This window comes from Lampetra fluviatilis, chromosome 54 (assembly GCF_964198595.1).
Source record: "Lampetra fluviatilis chromosome 54, kcLamFluv1.1, whole genome shotgun sequence".
Taxonomy (NCBI): Eukaryota; Metazoa; Chordata; class Hyperoartia; order Petromyzontiformes; family Petromyzontidae; genus Lampetra; species Lampetra fluviatilis.
In genome coordinates, this window is record NC_136328.1 from 847,717 (window position 1) to 870,769 (window position 23,053).

Here is a 23,053-nt window from a genome sequence, read left to right on the forward strand (position 1 = left end):
CAATCGTCTTTTTCTCCGTTGCAGGGCCATGTTTTTAGGAAACATGGCAAAGATCGCATAAACGTGAGGATATGGCCCGGTCACCAATGGACCCCATCGCATAAAAAATCTCCATGATCGCATTTCATTTTGTTCTGCATTTGAATTTGGCTAAATTTCAGCTCTGAGAATAAAAAAATATATACCGCTTAGTCTGTCATGCGAAGGACCTCTCTGTCGGGTAGGAAAGTGCTGCCCTCCACTGTGTGTGGAGGTCACTGGATGAAGGGATCTCGGAGGTAGCTCTACGATCTCCGCTTCTGTGGGCCGTTCTCCAACGGGAGGAAGAAGCTCAAGCTGCTCTGCGACGGATCTGACTGGGTTCTTCGGCTCGTGGCGAGATGTTAACTACCTCTCCTGTTACACAGGAGGGTCACGCGTTCGATCCCGACAATGACGCCTTTATATTTACAGTTTGCATGTCTCTCTTTCTCCCCGTGGTTGCATGGATTTTTCTCCAGGTCCTTCGGTTTTTCCCTCCGCATTTAGAATCAACATCGTGCGTTCGGAGTATTTGGCTGCAACAAATTTCCACATATCCACTTTGTTGAGCTATCATTTGCGGCCAGGTAGCTGATGAAAAGTAACTATATAGATCGGTGAGCCTTACCTGGTAAAATAAAAAGTTTATTTTAGTTTATTTTGACAAGCTTTTTATTTTAAAGCTACCATTATTTTCTTCCGGTTGTAAAAGGAAGGCGGCGGGTGGGGGAAGGGGCGTGGGGGTGAAAGAGACTGGGCTCACGGAGCCGCGGGTTTGGGAGAGCCCAGCCATGCCCCAGCTCTGGGTCCAGTTCCTAATCGTCGTGGGAACGCAGCCATTCGTGTTCAGTGGCCTATTCCACATTTCACGGAAGCCAGTTTTCTACAACCCGCACGCCCACTCCAGTCTGTGCGGCGCGGCCACTGAGCGCTTTCACTTCAAAGTGAGCCGAGCTCTGCAGCGCTAAAGCCTTTTATTTTTAAGTCTTTGCGACCACCGCAGTGGCTTAGCCGCGTGGTTTGGCACCGGCCCTGGTGCAAGGAATGAAATGGTGCCCCCCCCACACCCCACGTTGTATTCCTGCGCCTTGGCATCTCCTTAGCCACGATCCTCGAGTGCAGTTGCACCGCCTGCACCCTCAATAGCTACGCCACTGAGCCACCCACTAGGGGACATCCATTTAGTACGTACGCATGGAGGGGGGGAGGTTAACCCAAATGCGACCGCTTGCGTATGGGGGGGGCACTGACAATGTACGCATAGGAAGGGGGGGGGGGGTGAAGCCTCAATAATAATGTGTCTACATTGGCCTTCAAATGAGTTAGATAGTCCGGCGGTGGACTGTTTGCTTCAACACGTTCATATTATTAATCCTTGATCGTTTCTGCGTGGATTAAATATCGGCCTTTCTTTAGGATTGGGGGGGTGGGTGCGTCAGGCGAACGTACGCAGGTGGGGGTGGGGGGGGTGTAAAAGGTCCGCGTGCATACAGGGAGGGGTGGAGAGGTCAAGTTTTGACAGATTTTTGCGTACGTATTAAATGGATTACCCCATAGCGCAGCTGCTGCATAAACATCAGTACAGTGATCTGCTTTGGAAAATAAATAACGGGGGCTTTGTTCATTGTGGTTGTGTTTGGCGCTAGCATTGTGTACTTGCGACGTTCCAGAGAGCCTGAGCTATGGACAGAGGCAGCGGGGGCATTGCTGAGCCCGGCGAGCTCCCAGGGAGACCCTTGTGCAGGATGCGGGGAGCTAATTTCCACACATTGTTAGCATTGCTCCCAGGTTGTGGGCGCCGTGTGTTTGGTGGGCGCGAGCGCTAATTGTTACCGCCCGAATGGGATTACGCACAGCGGCAGCGATCGTCGCACCGGACTGGCAAGCCAGATGCCGGGTCGCCTTGTAATGCGCAGGGAGAGCAGCCGCTGGGGGGGGGGATGCCCTTTCAGATGTTTGAGGCTTGATGTTAAAGTGCTCTGAGAAGCCCCCGGCAAAGGAGGGCGGCTCCATGAAACTCAAATCGTTATCGTTTTGTATCTGGAAGGTTATTTGCCTGCTTGCGGAATTAACTAATTACATCGCAAACAGTGCAATCATTATCATCGTCCAAGATCAATCAACTGCCGGTTGAAGTCCTTCCAAAGCATCCGCTGCCTCTCGCCGCGTTGCGCCGCAGCGTCCCATCGAGGAGCTCCTGCGTTTGGTCCGTTGACTGCCGATCCGTCGTTGGTCTCGTCCCTTCTAGGCGTGCCACGCCCCGCCCGGAGCGCGCTCGCTGTTCCCCAGGTCGCTGTCGTGCGCCTCTCCTGTGTACGTTCTCCGATCCGTGTATGGCTCCCTGCCCCGTCGCGTAATGTTCGGTAATCCCAAGCACGCACGCCTTGGACATCTCTCCAAGCTTCTGCTTCCATCTACGTAATATCCGTTGGTAACCCACCCACGCCACACTCCCTCTTAACAAAATGCTATGCAGTGGTAGGGTTAGCATCTTGGGCAATGGCTCTAATTGGCATCCAGTGAATGAAGGTGAGAGATTACATTCTCTTACCCTTGCACACCACGGCGAAAGTAGTCCCTTCCTCTCTTGCGACGCCTGTCGCCAGCGCTGGGAGTGCTGGCCTCTACGTGAGAGTGCCGCTGTCGTGATCACCTGTGCCGCTGTCGTGATCACCTGTGCCGCTGTCGTCGTTGGCACGTTGCTTTTTTTTATTTGGGTGTCCTCTGGGTCGACTCGGACTAAAATGGATGCCAGGCTGTGGTTGACACACAAAGGCGATTTGGTTGGACCTGCTTAATTGCTGGTTTCTTACGGTCGCGTGACGTGCCAGCCTGATTAATGATAATAATTTTTACGGTAATTATAATTCACAGCCCCTTGTCAAGCCCACTGCTGGATGAAGGCCTCCCCACGTGGTATCGCTGGTCGGTGTAGGTTGGTAAACCGGAGGAACCCGAGACCGCTCGCCGTGCCGCTGATATTTACCACAACCAGCAATTGAATTTCGCTCGGTCGGTTCGTAGCCGCGATGCTGCCCGCCACACCGCTGCTCCACTCCACAAGCCTTAATAGGTGCTCGCAAACAGATATTGTTTTGAAAGCTTAGCGGGGAGTCATTTGTCATTTGAAAAAATGAAATAAATATATCAAGACTGATTTATTTGCGATAATGATGCTGCTGCTGCTTTGGCAGTGGTGTACAAGCCGGGAGAACAAAACAAACTCCACACATTCAGGTACAGTGGCCTTAAAATACAATTACATGTAACACGTGACGTTTCGGGCAATGTCAGAAGAGAAGGGCCTTGTATATGATTGTTTTTTAGGCAGCGTATCTTGGGTGTCTCTGGCACATGGCGGTGCACTGCTCGCTGCAGGGTGTCGAATTGTGAAAGTGCCTTTTGGTTTGTGGTATGGTGACGATGAGCTGCACCGTTAACCTGCGTACAGTAATTGGGAAATTGAAAACAAATTGGCACATCCAAATTTCGCTCGGCGTGCTTCACGCGTGTCCGTGCACACCTCCTGTGGCACATACCGTGCCGAGGTCAAAAATAGTTGGACAGGATATTAAAAGCCCCCGCACACGGTAGCACAGCGCTCTCTTTTTGTGGCACCAATTTCTCTCCCGACCCAGGGGATTGGGAGTGTAGTTCACGGTTACAGTAACCGTCTGCTCGTAGCGATGGACGAGTCGCGAGGAGGGCACTGACCGCCGGTCGACGAGTGGGTTCGGCGATCGTCGATCGCCGTCATCGTAACCGTTGCTGTGAGGAGGGAAACTGGGTGCTGCACCCCAGACATGACGGCACCATGATTGCAACTTGAGTCGAGTGTGCGCTCCATAGAGTAACAGTAAAAAGAGTTCGGAGTTCAAAGAAGCCTTTGGACTGTAATGTGTGAGAAGGCAGCTCGATGAATTCTGCATCGATAGCCCGCTACGCGCGTCGCTTGACAAACATGTGTGTTTTTATTCCTCTTTGTATGCCACCGACGGCAACAGTCACTTAACTTTAAAGTTTTAGGTCAATGTTGGCAGCAACGTTCATCCTATTATCCGAGATTATCCGTGGATCTAGGGGCTTGCGAAGGAGCAAAGCCCCTCCCGGGGTTAAGCCGAAAGCTCCGCGCTCGGCAACACAAACATCGTTAGGCGTGCGCGGTGCGCTCCTGCCGGCGATCTTCTCCTCTGCTGCCTTCGTTGCCGGGGGTGGCCGCTGCTCTTCGGTGACGGTCGTCGCCGTCCGCGGCCACCCCCGCCACTTGTCGCCGCCCCTGCTGCCGTCGATGTTTGAGATGGTCGCGACGATGGCGGATGGCTGTGTGGTGGTGGTGGATAACTACAATGAGAAGTGTTGTTGCCATTGACTCTGCCAAATGTTTTGTTTTCCAGGCTTTTTGTGACATCGTTACAATTTACGTCAGTCATGAATGTTCTTCTTGGACGGCGCTCTAGATTCGATATTTTGGAGCTTCCGTTCCGTGCCTCTTCTCTGTCCATCTTCGCGGTCCTCGTATCTCGCTCCACCGCATCCCCCCATCTCAACCCCTCGGTCTCCCTTTGCTGCTGCTGCCCTGCACCGCGGGCGTCTCCACCAGTGCCGTGTGGGGGCCTGTAGCATATGTTATAAAGGGGCCCTAATATATATAAAAACATAACTATTAAAACGCACACATTTTTTACTTGCATAGTAGAGTAATTGTATATTTTAATTTGCTATACAGCCAGATAATACGACAAATCGCTAACCTTAAACACCCAGTTCATAAAAGTTGAAGGTGGTATAGTACTATAGTAATGGAGCAAGTGCAGAATCACTGAACCGGAATTGATAGCTTGAAAGCATTTAGCGCGGGGCCCTTGAAAGTGCGGGGCCCATAGCTACTACGTATGTAGCTACTACACGTGCAGCTACTACACGTGCAGCTACTACACGTGCAGCTACTACACGTGCAGCTACTACACGTGCAGCTACTACGTATGCAGCTACTACACGTGTAGCTACTACGTATGTAGCTAGTCTTGCTATTAGGAGAATCCGTCACTGGTCTCCACAGCCCTTCAACTCAAAATCGGTCGAGTTGATGTCATAACTAAATGAATGCGCAGGTGCAACGGGGTGGGGCCATTTGTGGAAGGGGCGGGGCGATGGGAGGGGGAAGGTGGCTCTGCACGGCCAATGGGATGCGTGCGTAGGATAGTCTGCCGGTCACAGCGTTGACTTGAGCAGTCTTCGCCATACAGATCCCCGGCAGGGGCTCGTTCCAAATGCGAGCGTCGTCGGCCTTCTCCGCCGTCGGCCTTCGTCCACCCGTGTGCAAGCGATGAGCTGCCGACTGTTGACCTAGGTGTGAAACACGCGAGTGGCAGCGAGCGGCTGCGCCGCTTGGTGGACCTGGCGCCGTGTCGCACGCTCGTGCCGGTGGGCGGTGGAGGCAGCTGGTGGCAAGCGGGCCAACGGTGATTGAGTGTTGGCAAAGTCTGTCCAGGGTCGGGTGAGTGGTGGTGTCTGCGAATGGGCGATGGTTGGAATGTGATCGTATTTATTTTGCATACCGAGTCCGCCATGGGGACAACCTTAGAAGGTCTGCTCTGTTGGCGACGAATGACATTGCTATAATATTTAACGACCCTTTGTAAATAATCCACTGCTGGACGAAGTCCTCATCCCCTTGTCGCGTCGGTCACAGCCCTGTGTGTCTCTCCATTGCTGGATGAGGGCCTTCCCCCCCACACCTTGTGGCTCGTGGTGGGGGGGTTTGGGGTTCGTGTGACCATATCTCACGCTAGTCTGTGGGTTGGTCAAGCCGTTGCAGCGTAGTACAGTACAACAACTGTGTGTTTGGCTACGCCGCTCCTCTGCTGACAATGCAGCCCCGCAGCATCCATGACCAAATCGCCCAGAATGCACCTGGCCTAGTCAGGTCTCACAAGCTCAGCAGGGGTTGTCATGGAAGAGGGACCGTCGTGCAACATTCATAATAATTTCAGTCGGATATAATGACATTGGTATGCATTGGAATGCCTGACCAGTGGCATTATTTGAATAAAGTAATGAGGTAGAAGCGAAATCTGCAACCTGTAACTTTTTCTCTCTGGCTGCTGTCGCCATAGCTCGTCGCCCCTCTCTTAGCGACGTCATCGATTCATCGTTGTGACATTCGCTTGACAATCGCCGTGACCGCCACAGCCTGCCAGAGCCTGCCAGAGCCTGCCAGAGCCTGCCAGAGCCTGCCACAGGGACGCACGCACACGTTTGGCTTTGCGAACTAAAAATGGCAGAAATGTCCCTGCGATGGGGGCTGCGGTGGTGCGTGTGGGTTCTCTGCCGTGCGCTCGGTGTTAGACCTCTGCAAAAGTAGTTGCTCTGCAGCAACGGCAGCCGCACGAACAAGACCTCGGCGGTCACTGTTGATCGTGGAGGGGCCCGTTGCAAATATTCGGGTTCAGTAACGAGAAGGTCGCGAGTTCACATCCCAGCTGGGGTATTGGCGTAGCCCATCATCATCCACTCGGGGGTCTCTACAAGAGTACCGCTTTAGTGGCAAGTCCGCGGTGGTTGTCGTGTAGGATGGGCAGGCCCGAGGCATGGCAATGTGGAGTTTCCCTCCGCTGGGGTGGTCGGACTGCCAACCGTTGCTTTGGCTCCTGGTGTGTCTTCACCATTGGGGCAGCCGGCACGGCAGAACGCACGTCGGCGTTGTTTACGAGGTCTCCTCCTGAAATTATTTTTTTTTAAAAAGCTTTTTATTTTTAAATCGGCGAACAGTGATTCTCAGATATCGGTGCACTTAATTGTTTTCTGTAAACAAAACAGCCCCCGCTACTCGGCGTCACTCGCTGTGAGAAGCCCTTTGAGAGGCTTCGTTCCGTTAGAATTCCCCGAGCGCTCTTGGCGATGCCTGAATTGGAGCCGATTTTTGTGAAGACGAAAAAAACAACTTTGATGGAAGGGGGGGGGGACAAAAAATACTGCGGCAAATTTTTTTTTTACCTCTAAAGAAACAATAATAGACGGGCAGGCGGGCGTGGATCTTGGCAGGCAGCGCACGGTCGTTGCTTCGCCACTGCCGCGCCGCTCCGGGAGAGAGGGGACGTGTGTGGCAAAATGAGGCCTCTTGTTTTGTCCGCCAGAAACGTTTGCGGTGCGGCGCACGGTTCCCGAGCGACTCGCTGGCACGAGCGGGGCGGGGGGGTTGAGGGAGCGGGGGGGGGCGCTAAGGCCGCTTGCTCGGAAGCTGCTAGAAGTTATGTGGCGCGGCTGCTCTCGCCGTCTCTTGTCCCTTGCGGTGGCGGCGGTGGGGATGGTGATGGTGTTCTTTTCCCGACGGTGCCACTGTCGAGCCGAGCCTCGTTATGTAAATCCATCTCTGACACCAATTACGGGAAGTTAAGAATAGCCCGCGGTGCGACAGCAGTCGTCAACCTCCAACCGTGGCCCACATAATTACGCCACTGCATGCAAGTCCATGGGTCTGTGTGCTGCGAGTCCATATCTCAAACCCTGCACCACGGAGTAATGTCACTGCTCGCTTTGATCATTCGCCGGCAGCGTTTCAGATATTCACCGGGCAGCTCCGGGGGTAGGGGAAGGGGATGAGGGGGGGAGAGGTCCTTCAATCCCTCTGCTGAATGTTCGCGCTCCACGCCAGCTCATCATGTGCTCCACTACGGTCTGCGCGTGCTTTCCACGCTGCCACTGGGGGCTGTATCCGCGTGTGCCACGGGTGCTACGGGTTATTCGGTTTGGCTTGGCGCTGTTGGTTTCCAGGCAGGGTCTAATCTGGAATGGGGAGGCCCCGGGTGGGGGGGGGGTGGAAGGGGGGGGGGCTCGACGAGGCGTGTGGTGGGGACATTGCGGTTCGTCGCATTCATTCTCTGCAATTCGTTCTCCACAATTCTCAACGGTTCATTCTGTGAGCAATTCTCTCCCGTTGTCATGGTGTTTGTGTGTCTGCTGCTCTCGTGTTTTCGATGTCACAGTTGTGTCCAGACGATAACGATACCTAAATCCTCCCAACGCACAGAGTTAAAACGCCACGCCCGCGGATTCATTCCAGCCGGGCGAGTCCGGGTTGGGGCGACCCTTGGTGAAAAAAAAAATAATAACAATTCTGGATCTTGGCACACCACATTTAGTATCCAGCTACGGCCGTGACTGCTGCTTAGTCACGTGCCTCCTCCTGTCTACCAACTTTAAAATGCTCAGGAATTGTCCAATATCACCTTACCATATATATAGGACTGCAGAGCTTGGGCAATTGTTGGTAGCACCGTGTCACCGCGTGGCTGTGTTCCCGCTCGTCTGCGCTTCCTCCTGATGCCTCCGAGTTGCTCGCTCTCCTTGTGAGCCGTGTTACAAGTTGAAATCGTCATCGTTATTATTGGTATCATTGCTACGAGTGACCCAGACACTGGTCGGTGAGACTCGGCGCTCCGGTACAACGGTGATGGATGTAGCTCGCTCCTAGAATACCGCGCTCTAAGTTTAGAGCTCCCTCTCCCCTTCTCACCTGCTTGATTGGCGCACTGTAGCGCGCCGGCCTAATAGATCCCACGGGACCGCTGCGGACACGTGTACACGCGGAGTGGTGACATGCGTGGTTACCGTTCGTGTTTTGCCACACACTGCTCCCTCCCTCGGGGTGACTGTTACAGAAACCTGCTCTGCGGTTGCTAGTTCGTGAGTTCAAATCTAGGTCTGCATATTCGGTCACCGTAATTATCGCTCGTCTATCTCGAGGCGGCCGAGCCTGCGCTCCGCCCTCGCCCCCGTGGCGTCTCTAACGGCGCGTCGCCCCGGCTCCTCGTTCCTGGCAGGAGCAGCTTCACGAGATCCGCGAGCAGCGCCAGCGCCACCCTTGGCAGCAGCCCTCTCACCCGAGCTGGCAGAAGCGATGGCGTCCGAGCTTCAGGACATCCAGTTGACCGAGGCGAAACCACTGCTGGTGGAGAACGTCCCCACGCCCGTGCCCGTCATCCCCGAGGCCGCGGTGAGTGGCTGCGCCCATGCACCCGGCCTGGATCGTGCACTGCCGGGCGTCGTGCCGGTCATCCCCGCCTCCTCGTGTACCTTGCCGGCCTTCGTAGGTGCTACTCGCTAACGGCACTTGCCCCAATGGTCTCCTAAAGGCTATAACGGGGGGGGGGGGCGAGTGGGGTGTCTGTTGGATAAATTTGTCCTCCAGAAATCCTGGAGGCAGGGCTGGGGCCGAACGCTCGCACCGTGGGGAGAGGCGCCGGGCGGCTGAGACGGTGGCCTGCCGCCAGCGAGCCTCACGGCGTCATCGTTTGTTCCCGTACGCTAAGCCAGAGCCGAGCCGCGACTTCGCAGTCTGGCCTTGAATGTGAGCAGCGGTGGCACTGCTGGTGGATGACTCGGCACTCTTCTTGCCTTGACCTTCGCCCTCTGTGTCGACCCCCCCCCCCCCCCCGATCCGCCTGCAGGAGGGTGAAGTCTCTGCACAAGCCTTCGTCGACGTCGAGAGCAAGGTACGCACGCAACGCACCGGGCTGGAGAAGGCCGTTTAATCACTGGGCTGCCGCCTGCACCCGGACCCAGGAGTTGAGCAGTGTCGGCAGCTCGGCACTCCCACCAACCGCTGCCACCCGCGACCGTTGACGGGGGGGGGGGGGGGGAAGATGGGCGGAGGGTGGGGGGGGAAGGCCTTCATCCAGCAGCGGAGTGATTGTGGACACGCCTGGGCGGAGTCCCCACCCCGCGTGGTTGTGTCTTTAGCGGCCGTCGTTTGTTTTTGCGTCGATGTGGCGCGCGTGCAGGAGCACGACATCCAGACGGGGTACGGCCTGCTGCACGTGACCGTGCGCGGCTCCGGCAAGGGCAACCGCCCCGCAATCCTCACCTACCACGACATCGGCCTGAACCGTGAGTGGCCGCACACCCCCACCGTGGATCTCTAGCGCATCGTGCGGCCGTCGTGGTGACCGCGAACCCCCTGGGGCTACGAGAGCAGAATATTTATTTATTTATTTATCCTGGAGAAATCCGATGAGCTAGGAATCTATTTTTCACAGATTCAGCAGCAGAAGGTCAGAAAGTGAGAAGAACAAACGGTACAAAACAACGATAGGGGGTGCAACGTGTGGGACAGGTAAGCAAGCCACTGAAAATAAATAACATATGTAAAGTGCATAAGTTAAAGTTGCATAATCGCACCAATTCCCAAACTTGGTCAAGGCAGCAAACCAACAACAAAAAGATTCCCAGACCGCACCAAGACAACACACCGTTCCTCAATAAAAGTACACGTTTAAAATTTAACTCGTAGAGAGTGAGGACAAAAGTTACTACCGGTACATGTGTAGATGTAGTGGGTTCTATTCAGGCGCACACCAAGACTTGGGGGCAACACGTGTATTCACTAACACAACCAACACTGCTCAACGTTCCAAGGTTAACTATGTACATTCCGGATAACTATGTACATTACGGGTTAACTACGTAGCGTGGTGGCCACCGTTCCTAACCACTTGAACGGAATCACGATACGCTCGAACCAGAACAACCGACACGCCGGCGGGTCGTCGTGTGCGGAGACCGAAGAGCGAGGATCGAAGAAGGCGGCGGCCTCATTCCCGGGTCGAACAGCCACGCTCCCTCTCGGGACTCGGCTCACATCTCCTGTGGCGTGACCCCTTCTCGATCCTTCGCGGAGGCTCTGGCTCCACATCACGTGGCCCGCTCACCCCCTCCTGGTCACGTGCTCTCGCGGGTTCACCCAGACTGTCGTGTCCTGAGCCGACCTCCGTGACATCCGGAAGCTGCCCTCTAGTGAGCCCCTAGGTATAGTACACCCACTGGCGCCATAGAACGGCTCATTTATGTCGTTACACGTGACAGAGATGGCCAGGAGGAGATGGGTAGCAGCATGGCAGGGAAGTTATTCACTTGTCTTTTGGTGGTGGGGCTTGCGGTGTCTTTCCCCTTATGAGCAGGTTTTTTCGAGGCACTCGCTGTTTCCGTGCCACATGCAGCACTTAAGTGACTGGCCAAACATAATTGCCAACACAAACTAGGATCTTCATCCTCGTCAACGTGAACATCATCAACAACGGTCATGGAGCGCGCCGCCGTTTTCTCTGCGTTCATGCCACAGTGCACCGGTCGCTGCGTAAACACCGCTGCCACCATCATCGTGATAGCACTTAATGTCGTGACCACCGCCATCATCTCTACCGTCGTATATATTGCCGTCGTTGGCACCGTCAGGTGATTGTGTGGCCACGTGGTAAGCAGCAGCACACCGACTGTTCAGCCAGGCCTCATCCACAAACTGATGTCAGGGGAGAATTCCTAATCCGTGCTGTCATCCCTGAGTGGACGCTCCTCTTGCAGTGGCATGCGTTGTCGAAAACTTTAAAATAATATTTTTTTTGTCATTAAAAAAAAACTAATACTTTTGACATTTTGAAGCGAGTGGAGCGACTTGAAGCGAGATGTGTTGTCCGTGTTTACGGCATGCAGTAAAACTAATCCAGCGTCGGGCCACGTGATTGGCCGATGTTGGTGGCACCCGTATCCGTCGGGGGGGGGGGGACATTGGCTCCAAACAACTTTACGCCCCCAACCGACTTGTATACACACAGACACGCAGCCCCGCGTGTCTCTCCTGCGCAATCCCCACACTTGAGAGTAAAAACACATGGGGACAGTGAGAGATCGAGCGAGCGCGTTGGCAGAGGAGGCTTCGCTCGTACAGTGTAAACAAACCGACCAAAAACAACTGGAGACGGCCGCCCCGGTTTAACATCTGCAAGAGTTTTAGTGGCGCACACACACAGACACACAGCGGCCAGCAGCGCACACACACACACAGCGGCCCGCGGCGCACACACACACACAGCTGCCCGCGGAACACACACAGCTGCCTGCCGTGGTTTATTTTTTATTTTTACGCGGCGGATAGCGGGGACATCCCGATTGCAAAAACACAGTGGTGGGCGCGGGGGGGGGGAGGGAGGTTGATGGGGGAGGGTGTGGGGGGTGATGGGGGAGGGGTGGCGGGGAGGGTGAGAGGTGGGGGGGGTGAGGGGGGAGGGTGAGGGGTCTGCACCTGGGAAGGAGGGAGGGGGGCGTTCCCGCACCACTCGAGCTGCTCCGGTTTTGACTTCCGTGGCTTGTGCCACAAATTGCAGCATGCCCCCCCCCCCCCCGAGTGCCCCCCCCCGAGTGGCCCCCCACCCCGAGTGGCCCCACCGCTCAATCTGGAGCTCGCTAAATACGCAGCGCTCTCAGGAATCTGCGCCCCGAATGCCGGCCGCATTGCGGGAATTCCTGTCGCCCCCCTCCCGGCCGGGACGTCCGATCGTCACCCCAGGGTAATTCCCTGTCCCTCCGATTCTCGCAGGGAAGGAGTGTCCCGTGGGTTTGGCCCGCTTAATTCCATTCGCGTAACAGCAACACAATGCATTGTGCGCAGCTGCTTAAATGCTGGCGAAATTCGCCCCGATCCGTAATCGCAGCTTGGGTAAAGCTCCACGTGTCCGCTCATGCTGGCCTGGGGAGTGTGGCGAGGGAGCAAGAGGGGGGGGGGGGGAGCGCATGCTCCGTGAGCAGTGGCCACCGTGTTCGCTGGGAGAGCCGGAGCGCTTGCTCAGCTCAGCCGACTCGTCGCGGTGGCTTGACGTGGTTTACTCGGCGGCCGCCCCTCCCGGCCAGACCCGGTGTGGCGCTGCGGATGATGGCGTCACAAAGCCCCGCCCACCACCTCCCGTCCAGCGGCACACGTGGGTTTAGGATCGTCTTCGGCTAATTTCGGCGGTCTGCTCGCATCTGCTTCCTCGTCTGGGATTTTTTTTCTTCATACAGGGTTCCCGTGTTCTCCTGTAAATAGCAGCAGACTTGCGGGCACTTTTGAACCGAGACGTCTGCAAGTTAACCCAACGAGGTTCATCTGCGCGCCCGGCATGCCGCCACCTTCCCAATTATCCACGCGCTGAGGAGGTTCTCCGATTGTTCGGCGCTACGGTGCGGATGGGAGGGAGGGATTGTAGGGAGGGGTGTTCATGCTTCTCCTATTGCTAGGAGAAGCAGAATACGTGAATGAAGGTGGTTGTTAACATCCATAGCAGCCCCCCCCACCCCACCAGTGCGGATAAACAGGAGCTCACCGAGCGGACTCGAGCCTGCGGTTATTTGAGCTATTGGTGTTTTCGACAGATTCTGTCGTCACGTGGGGAAGGTCGTGGGGGGGGGTCTATCCTGACGGCTGCAGGGGGAGAGAGAGAGAGACATTCTGTTCACCAAGCGAATTCCGCTCCGAGCCAGTTTGCTGACGGACGGGGAGAAGCCGTGCTGCAAGCTTGCTTCTCGTGGGTCCCGGCGGCGGCGGCGGCGAAGCGTACGGGAGAGCCACCTGCCTCCTGGGTGCTCGTAGCTAGCGGCGACAGCAAGTCGGCTTCCAACCCGGTAGAAGCACCGACTTCGCTCTCGTGTTTAGCGAATGGAGATACCGGACACCGTCATGGGAATGTGGAATTTACACCGCTTGACCCTGGCAACCAGTCAACAGATGAGTGCGGCCCATTCCACCGTGCTGCTGCTGCTGTTGTTGTTGAGGTTGGGAGCCACTGCAGCTGTGCTTGGGGCTCCGGTTTTCGGTTTTGTTTTTGTGTAACGAGAGCGTGCGTGCACATAGATGCCCGCGTGCGTGTCTGTGTACAAGTCTATTTATATCCCGTGCCACCTACTAAATATGCTGGCGCAGGCTACAACCCGCCGAGCCAGCTCCTGTCCATGGTTCCGCGGTGCTGCCAGCCGAGTGGAGCTGCCCTCTGGTCACCGTGGCCCCAAATAAATTCGAGGAGACGTTCATCCCAGGGCAGCATTCGGCGCACTGCTCGGAGCGCGGTGGCACAAGTTCGATTTTATTGCTCTCTTGAACTTCGGTGGCAAGTGATGTCCCCTGCCGCCCACCCCCCCAACTCGCCAACCCGTACTGACCATCTTAGTGAAGTATGGTCAAACAACCCCCAGCAGTGGATTAAAAAAGGGGCTATAAATTTTACAACTGAATGTTGGGCATGCATCGCCCGATGGGTCGATCCCTGTTGATTTGTCATAGATTGACGCTCTTTTTATTGACTTTGGAGAGATTCGAAGCTGCGACAATCTGCCTGGGAGGACCGCTGTCTGCCAGCGCGCTGCCAAAACCTAGGAGCAGTGGGTTCTCTAACCTCTGAGCTACAAGAATACTGGGACTCGTTATAACAGCAAGGGGGGGGAGCATCTCGCGATACCTGAAGAGGGGTCGGAGCACTATTGCGTAAACGCATTATTATTATTTTTACCGAGGTGACAAAATAGTGCGACTTCTGATGTCGCCGGGAAGATTAACAGAATTCCCCGGACGGCAGCTGCCATCGGCAAGAGGGACGATCCTGGGAAAGACCACTACGGCCCCAAACCCTGGTGGCAGCAGCAGCAGCACCCAAACAAACAAAACCATTTTTATTTTACCAGGTAAGGCCTTACTGAGCTATACAGCTCTTTTTCAGGAGTGGTTTATCACGTCGAAATTTATAGCAGCCAAAAACTCTTAAACACGTGTTTCTAAATATTGAGGGAAAACCGGAGGGCCTGGAGAAAAATACATGTGAGCACAGTGAGAGCGAGAGACACGCTTTCTCCGGGCGTGACGGCGGGCAGGCTCGCGTCGCGCTCACGGACGTGTGATTGGCGCCCGCACCACTGCCTGCTTTCGGGCCGATACAGAGGCGGCGTGGAACTTAACGAGCACGCCGGCGCTTTCAAGGGATCGTGGTGCCTCTAAGCCCCAGGGTTAAACCCCCTCCACTCCCGCCGGGGCTGGAAGGGATTTCCACGCGTGACGTTTTTGATGGTTTCCTCCTGGCTGCAGGTGGGCCTAAGCCGATTCCGAGCCCCATAGGAATATGTGGTCAGGCAGCGCTGTGGTTGGAGTATCAGGGTGGGGATGGGGGTGGTTGTGAGTTTGAATCCTGGTCCGTGGTTTGGTCGGTCTCTCTCTCTCTCTTGGCCACCCTCTCTCTGATACGTCGCCATCCAGCCTTACGATCTGACGAGATTGGGCAAATCCCGGATGATTTGGCCGTAGACTAAAATTCTAACCTCTTGCTTGTGTCGTCATTGTCGTCCTTAACAAATCCACCGCCTCCGTCTCTCGATTCGAATGTCGTCCGGTGGGTCTTGTCGTTTGTCATCGGGTTGCTGCGGTGTCATCGTCGTCACCTCCTCGTCCTCCTCGTTCTCCCGGCAGACAAATCGTGCTTCAACGCCCTCTTCAACTACGAGGACATGCAGGAGATCATCAAGAACTTCGCCGTCTACCACATCGACGCTCCGGGCCAGCAGCCGGGGGCGCCGCTGTTCCCGCAGGGGTAATTGTCGCGCCCTCCCAATCCATCTCCTTGTTCAGGAGGAGGCGGCCGTCACTCCGAGCTCCGGAGAGTGGAACGGTCGTGACCGAGGAAGAACCTGGGTTCGAATCCAGGTTTCGGCCGCTGATCCGTGCAGCGAGTTGAAGGTCTCAGCCCGGTCGCGAATGACTGCGCACAGAAAAAACTAAACCGTCGCATTAAATTTGGTTCCACCATCTCTGAGAATTAATTGTCAGTTTTCATGTCGTGCGATGGACATGACGCTCACGTGCAGAGCGAGTAACAAAGTGCTTCCTCCTGCCGACCAGAGGTCGCTTGACGACATATCAGAAGCAGTTCTGTTATGTCCTCGTCCTAGGGCTGTTGTCTGACACTGCCGAGTTAAATCTCAGTGTCTTGGCACGACGCCATGGAGCCCGGTTGGGCTAAGAATGGGTAAAATAACAAAAAATGTGTTATTCCCAAATGAGCCTGCCGCCCTTCAGAGTAGCAGCACCTTCGTGTCGCCTCTGTTTAGATGCACTGCTTTGTGCACCACTGCCGGAGACAACCGTGGCGTCGTCTCGCGAGCAGTGAGAGGGAGAGAGTTGATCGCTGCAAACGAAGCTGCAAATTGTCACCGATTTAGACGCTAACAAGAAATCGCAGGCGCGGAGCTGCGGAGAATTGGGGCAGTCGTGGTGTGACTAACACGCTAAACACAGAATCTATGCGGGCGCTGCGATGCGTTCAGCTTGTCGTGTGTTTTTTCAATGGCCGCATTTCGAGTTGCCATCCCTGTTGGAGTGAACGCCCCGATCGTGAACCTTCTTCCAGGTCCGTACGTGGCCCGTTAAAACCGAGGGCGATGACCGTATTTGCAGAGCCAAGTCACTAGGAGACCGTGAACCTCTTACACTCGTCAAACATTTGATTCTGGCTCGGGGCCAAGCGGGGCCAGCGTTCATAATTTTTGTTGTTTTCGTCTCGTGTTGGTCGGTGGGTCGGTATGCTTGAACATGCGGTGCTGACCCCCGCGGCACTGCTCCGCTTCTGCAGTGGGAAAAGCAACATTGGCACCTCCCCGATCCACTCCCCTCTGGACCGGGCCGGCGCAGCGCGATTGTAGATTGGGAAAAACGTTATGTTCGGCCGCACGGCTATTTTTGTTTTCTGCAAGTGTAACCGCTGTCTTGTCCTGAATGGCCAGGTACCAGTACCCGTCCATGGACCAGCTGGCCGACATGCTGCCCGGGATCATGACCCATTTCAGGTGAGGAGTCTTCATCTCCACGGACCTGTTCCCCTCGCCTCGAGCAATTGCTCGCTCGAGCGCGTCCGAGCTCCGTGTGGACAACGTCGGAATGCTGCCGTGTGACCGGCGCCGGTCAATACCCTCCCCGGTGTCGAAAAATTACAACATCGCAACAAGCTGCGGACGCGCTACCCCCAGCACGGTCCCGTCGCCGCGTGGCGTCTGCCGCTCCCGGCACGTGGATCGAAACGTCGGACGTCGTGCCGAGCAGCACCGCGGTGCATCCCAAAATCACGCGGTTATCGCTTTGGCTGATCGACCAATCGGATAGCACGAATACAGTTGGGGAAGTGGGGCGGCGGAAAGTGGAAAGTCTCGCCGCTGGTCCCGCGTGTGCCGTTGGACGGGAGGTGATGGGTGGCTCTTGTGACGCCACCGGCGCGGCCTGCCCCATCACGCTGCACGTGGCTTGTCGGGGGTTTCCTGCCTCTGGGAGGAAGGGCGTGAGGGTGACCACCGCGGCTCAAGGGGCCCGGCTACAAAAGCGGAAGTGGAGACAATTTTCTTCGCATCTCTATGCTTTAGTGGCCATAATCGTCGTTCGTTGTCGATTTCGTCATCGGCAGTGGCTTCCGCCGCTGTTGAACCGCTGCTGGTCGTTGAACTCTGCTCTGACCCCGTGTGCTTCATTTTGTGTGGAATCTCCGCAGCCTGAAGAGCATCATTGGGATTGGAGTGGGCGCAGGCTCATACGTGCTGGCGCGGATGGCCGTGAGTACTTTACGTTTATAACACGGGAGTCACTCACTCTCGTAGAGAGAGGGAGAACTATTCGGAGGAACCTCAGACGAGCTGGAAGGCAGCCAGGCCGTGAGCCCTCAGCGATTGGCCAAGCTCGTGCTGCATCATTGACCGTTATAGGCGCTCGCTACAACTCCACTTGCCCCGCCTAATATTAATTGACACTTGTGACACGGCCTTAATCGTGCAACTTTGGTTTTCATCGAGACCGAGCGCGGTGCACGTGTAAATGCACTTGCGCGCGTCTCTGCGTGCTCGCGCGCATTGCACTTGGTCCCTCTGTTCGCGTCGCATATCAATCAAGACCTCCGGGACGGGTAGTGCTGGAGCGCCCCTCGGAAGGGGTGCACGGTGTTTTTGTCTGGGTGAGAATGTTCGAAAGCAGCAGCCCGCTGCTGCTGTCGCTGATTTCTGCAGCTGGTCGTACCCTGCACAGTCAACATTTACAGCTACGTTCCTCTCCGCCTGTCGGGATGCGCTGAATTAATGAGCGGTGGCCACTTTGTTTTTTATTAAACGATTGGCGCTGTCGCACGCCAAAGCCATGAGGAACAAAAACGGCCTCTGCCGACACCGCTTTTGCACCGCGTGATTTCTTATTTCGTCTTCTCGTGTTGACCGTTCCCCCCACGGGCCGCAGAGGTAGCGGACACCTGACCCCTCCCCCCCTCCCTCCGCCATAGAGCCCTGCTACCCACGAATCGCCATCTCGTAGCGGAACAGAGATTTAAAGTGGAAGGAGTAAGATGATAATCGTAGAGCTACGTCTCTCCAGCAAATCGAGAGAGGAAGGAGGGGGGGATGGGGGGGAAATAGAGGCTGTGACACCTGAAATGAAAACAGTGCAGAGCCTCGATGCACGAGCACCATGGCAGGGACCGGTGAGAGACCCAACCCACGTGGTGTCCCCTGTTCACATCCGTGAGCAGTAGTAGAAGGCCCCGACGGACTCCTGTAGAGATCGCGAGGGGGGAGCTGTCGCGGGGACGGCAAGGGGGGGGGGGGGAGGTGGGGGTGGTGTCCCGACTGGTAGATCCGGCTTCTTCGTCTTCTGCCAGGGTGCCCACCCAGGGGCTCGGCCCGCGTCCCCGCGTGGCGTCGTGCCGCGGCTCCGGTGGCGGCGTTGCATCGCGAGACCGTCGTTCGCGATGTTGCCAGCTTGGGGAGGACCTTCATTCAGCAGTGGATAGATCGTGGCTGATAATAATTAATACAAACTGCATGTGTGTGTATATGTATATCACCTCCGAGTTTACACGGTTGGTTACGTACGGTCCAAAAGAAGTTAGACGTACAGGCACACATGCGTGTGTTGTGTAGCGACGTGTAACGGCCGGGCTCTGTCTTGTGTGTGGCGGTGGCGGCGATCGCAGATGAACAACCCGAGCCTGGTCGAGGGCCTGGTGCTCATCAACATCGAGCCGCACGCCAAGGGCTGGTTCGACTGGGCAGCGTCCAAGGTGAGAGGGGAGGGCCTCCTCCCAACCCCCGTCATCATCAGTCATCATCATCATCGCCTTCCTCGTCAACGCCATTGTTGTCCTGGTCACGGCGGTTTTCGTCATCGCCCACGCCCATCAATATACCACCGATTGGCTTCCCTGTCGATATTGACCTCGTCGTTCACGGAATAATAAGTGATTATGATAATAATAATAATAATGGAGTGCGCTTGGCGGTGGCGCTCTCGCCCTTATCGGGAGGCGATCGTCGCAGGGACAGTCGGCGGTTATTTTGTCCTTTGGGGGCCGATTGTTGCTGCTGTGCGTGCTCTGAATCGAGTCATTAGCGGCTATTTTTTGGTAAAAGTAGAAAATTTGGACCAACGCTGAGCATGCAAACGACTTCTTGTTTCCAATAACGTTGCGTTATCTCTCGCGTCCGCCGTGAAGCGCTGCGGCGTGCAGCGTTCCTACGGCCCCGACACACGGCCACCGCGGTATTAACCAGGGTGGCCTGGGGAGTAGCTCGGCATCGCCACGTTTCGTGTTTGGTCGCGATGATGGCGATCATGGCGGTGATGCGCGACTTTTTTTGGGTTTGCCTCTGCAGATCACCAACCTGACCAATACCCTGACAGACACCGTGCTCTCTCATCACTTCAGCCAGGTGAGGCTCCCCCCACGCTCTCCCCCCACCCTCTCCCCCACCCTCTCCCCCACCCTCCCAATGCTAATACCGGCCTCATCCGTGCACCGTGCGCTTGCAGTCGGAGCTGAGCAACAACGCAGACCTGATGCAGACCTACAAGCAGCACATGCTGGAGGAGATCAACCAGCAGAACCTGTCCCTGTTCGTCAATGCCTACAACAGGTGCAGGCCCCAGCCCACACGCGACACTGCGACGCATGCCACACCACGACACCGCAATGCACGCCACACCACGGCACCACGACACCACGACACACTGCAACACCGCGACGACGCACACGACATCGCGAAGCACATGACACCATGACACCTCAACACACACGACACCAACAAAAATATTGTTGATTTGTCTTTCGCGGGATCCGGAAAAAAACTAAGAGAACCCACACAAGTGAGGACATGACTCTCCCAAACCCCTACGTGTAGGTGGCATAACCTACTTGCTGTACTTTCTCTGCAGGTGGGAGTCTCGCGAGCGCGACGCACGATCCACTCGCCACGATTCCGAAGCCCCCTTGGGCTCTTTCGCAGGCGCATTCCCCCACACAGCCCCCTTGCCTCACGACCCCGCCATGAACCCCACCACTCTTTCTTGTCCCCGTTTCCCGAACTGTGTCCCCCCCTCACCCCCTCCCCCCCTCTCAAATCTGCTTTTGTAGCCGGAGAGACCTGGACCTGGGGAAAGCATCGCTGGGGCAGCCGGCTAAGACTCTCAAGTAAGTGGGCACCTGGCTGCAGCGAGTGTGGGGTGACTTCTTCTTGGTTCTTTCGGTAAAGTCACGTAGAAGGGAAATAATAAAATAATAAAAATAAAACATAATAAAATAATTCTCACGACGTTTCGGCTTGCGTTGTGGCTGAAACGTCGTGATAATTATTTTATTATGTTTTATTTTTATTATTTTATTATTTCCCTTCTACGTGACTTTACCGAAAGAACCAAGAAGATGAATCCCTGCAGTCACGAAAGAAGCTTTAAATCGAAATATGGGGTGACTATTACTATAAACACCGCTACTCCGCTTGGTTCACCGCAAATGCTTCATCGAGTCTCGAGACTCTTTTTCACGAGGCTCCTGGCTGAGTTTCACACTTGGGGGCGATGTTCCTCTATACAATCCCTATTGAGTAATTTGTGGGTTTAAATTTTTCGAACCGTGACACTGCCACTCAACGGCCTGCTCGTTTTACAATAACGTCACAGGATTTTTAAACGGGCGCTGCGAAACGGGCGGCGCTTGTGATTTTGTAGGCTTGACGCTTTCACGGTGGTAACCAAGGGTGACCGTGGGGTACGAGTCCTGATCATCCGCGCCGCCAAAATCTCATCTCGATGCTGAGCCGCGAGAGCTGGCGCGGCGGGAGAGCGAGCGAGAGAGAGCGAGAGAGAGCGCTTGCACGGCTATCAGAGCTACAGCTTCCCTTGTGGCAGCAGCCGCTGGAAAAAAAGTGTCCCCACGCATCCCGGTGGTCACATGACTCGTCTCCCTTGACATTTAGTTTGCAGTGTCTACAGCCCGCAGAGCTAAAGCTTTCATATATATATAAAATCTGTTATTTAATTAAAATAAAAAGACATTTTTGATCCAAAATATCAAGGTGCCGTAGGTCAGAGCGCCCCGGAGATCAGTCGTAGGCAGAGAAGTGGGGCGGGGGGGCGGCACTGATGATGTTGGCGCTTCGCTGCGAAGTGGCAGAGCGTCGGGAAAGCCAGTCTACGGCTTAAGGGGACGCTGCGGGGAGGAGAGGTCCGTGGTTCCGTGGTTCCGTGCCACCGCCGAGAGAAGATGGCGACAGCACGGCTCCCGGAGCGGCCGATCTCCGAGCAGCGACTGTCGGACGCTCTGCGAGCACTCGAATTTACTGAAACGATGTGGCCCTTGCCCCGTCGGTTGCGGCGCGAGCGTGGCACAGCAGCCCTGTTTGTCCACTGCTGGATGAGAGGGCCTGCCCGCTCTGTGCGGGTCCCGGTTATTGGATCGTACTTAGTCGCGCCCAACTCGACGATGCCGATCGCGTGAGCGCGGCCTCCCGCCGCTCCCCCCGTTGACGCCCAATCCCTTGTCCCCCCGCAGGTGTCCTGTGATGCTGGTGGTTGGAGACTCCTCGCCGATGGTGGACGCTGTGGTAAGCGGGTGTCTGGGTGGCGACGTGCACGTCCGGCGTGTCGCTCGCCGCTCGGCTGACTCCTCGGGGCTCTTTCTCTCCTCCTGATGAGCCGCAGCCGTTCACGAAGCCCTCCCCGCGTCGTGTCGACAGTGCGAGCTGGTCGATTGTGCCTCACCACGCTCAGCAGTGCGCGCGTTGGTAAAGCCGGCACCCAGGTCCGGTCGAGATGTCAATCTCACCGCCGACGTTAGCAGCAGTCGAGAATCGACCTCGGGTCACCGGGTTCGCGGCTCAAAGCGCTAACCACCGCGCCGCCGCTCTAGCCCAAACGACGCTGCGAACCTCCTTGCAAACGGGCCCAGTGAGCTTCAGAGCGGTGACCTCCAGGCCGTCCGTTGATACGATTTACGGCGCTGCGCTATACCGGGACACCGGATTCGTGGCACAGAAGCGCGCTAACGACCGCCGCACGCGAGGCGGAGACGCGCGATGGCGCGGCGCGACCTCACCCCCCACCCCCCCTCCCCGTCTCTGCGGCGTGCAGGTTGAGTGTAACTCCAAGCTGGACCCGACCCAGACGTCCTTCCTCAAGGTAATGACGACGCAAGAGACTTTTAGCTCAAACCGCGTGTTTTTACTTTGCGCGAGAATGTAATAACGACCTAACGACCGGGGCGTCGTCCCGTTTCGCCGCGTCGCAGCGCTCGATCGTCGCCCTAAGGGCTTTGTTGGCGGGGGGGAGGGGGGCAGTGTTCTCCGGCTGTGTTGGTTGACGAGCCGGTGCCAACGACTGTCCAAGCTGCGCGGTCCTAGAGGAGTGGTGGCTGACAGATGCGCACGGCCACAACCGTGTTCAAAAGTTAAAGTCGCGGCGCTCGGGAGCGTGAAGTGGTTTGTGGCATCGATGAAGGTTTTTCTGACGGCGTGTTTGTTTGTCGTTTCAGATGTCCGACTGCGGAGGCCTGCCCCAGTGTGTCCAGGTATGTCTCTGCCACGAGGGGACCCTGACGATGCATCGATTCACCGACCTTAAGATCGATCCTCACGATTGCACGCTCGGTTCGGCCACACCACGCCGGGCAACACGTTCGCAACGGATGGAATTGATGCCATCCAATTAAAAAGCAAACTAAAAACGAACACATAACAATTGCTTTTACGCTTTCTGTCAATAAAAATCAGGTTTTAAGATGTTAAAACACCAAACAATAATAACCGTTTTGCAAAGAATCATGTCTGCATTAACCACACATACTTGTGCTGAACATGCAACAAAAAAAATACATGCTCTGGTAATATTTGCCTTGTCTTCGAAACGGACTACTCCACACCATAGAGAGCTTTCTTCAGAGCCTCG

The 23,053-nt window shown here is 55.8% G+C and overlaps 1 protein-coding gene and 1 long non-coding RNA gene across 5 annotated transcripts in view; both read left to right on the forward strand.

Moving 5' to 3' along the window:
• LOC144949574 (uncharacterized) overlaps positions 1-23,053 on the forward strand; it is a 207,398-nt gene that overhangs the window by 122,138 nt on the left and 62,207 nt on the right. The window lies entirely within an intron of this gene.
• Positions 1-23,053, forward strand: part of LOC144949566 (protein NDRG3-like) — a 51,214-nt gene that overhangs the window by 23,146 nt on the left and 5,015 nt on the right. The window contains exons 1-14 of one of the 4 annotated variants that reach the window (XM_078879508.1): positions 5,270-5,371; positions 8,844-9,016; positions 9,471-9,515; positions 9,804-9,909; positions 15,281-15,401; positions 16,591-16,653; positions 17,346-17,406; positions 18,810-18,896; positions 19,489-19,545; positions 19,646-19,749; positions 20,247-20,303; positions 21,663-21,714; positions 22,241-22,288; positions 22,641-22,676. In XM_078879508.1, the coding sequence (XP_078735634.1) occupies positions 8,921-9,016; positions 9,471-9,515; positions 9,804-9,909; positions 15,281-15,401; positions 16,591-16,653; positions 17,346-17,406; positions 18,810-18,896; positions 19,489-19,545; positions 19,646-19,749; positions 20,247-20,303; positions 21,663-21,714; positions 22,241-22,288; positions 22,641-22,676 (933 nt within the window). In that variant the 5' untranslated portion in view covers positions 5,270-5,371; positions 8,844-8,920. The other 3 variants (XM_078879507.1, XM_078879506.1, XM_078879509.1) reach the window with 3 other exon arrangements.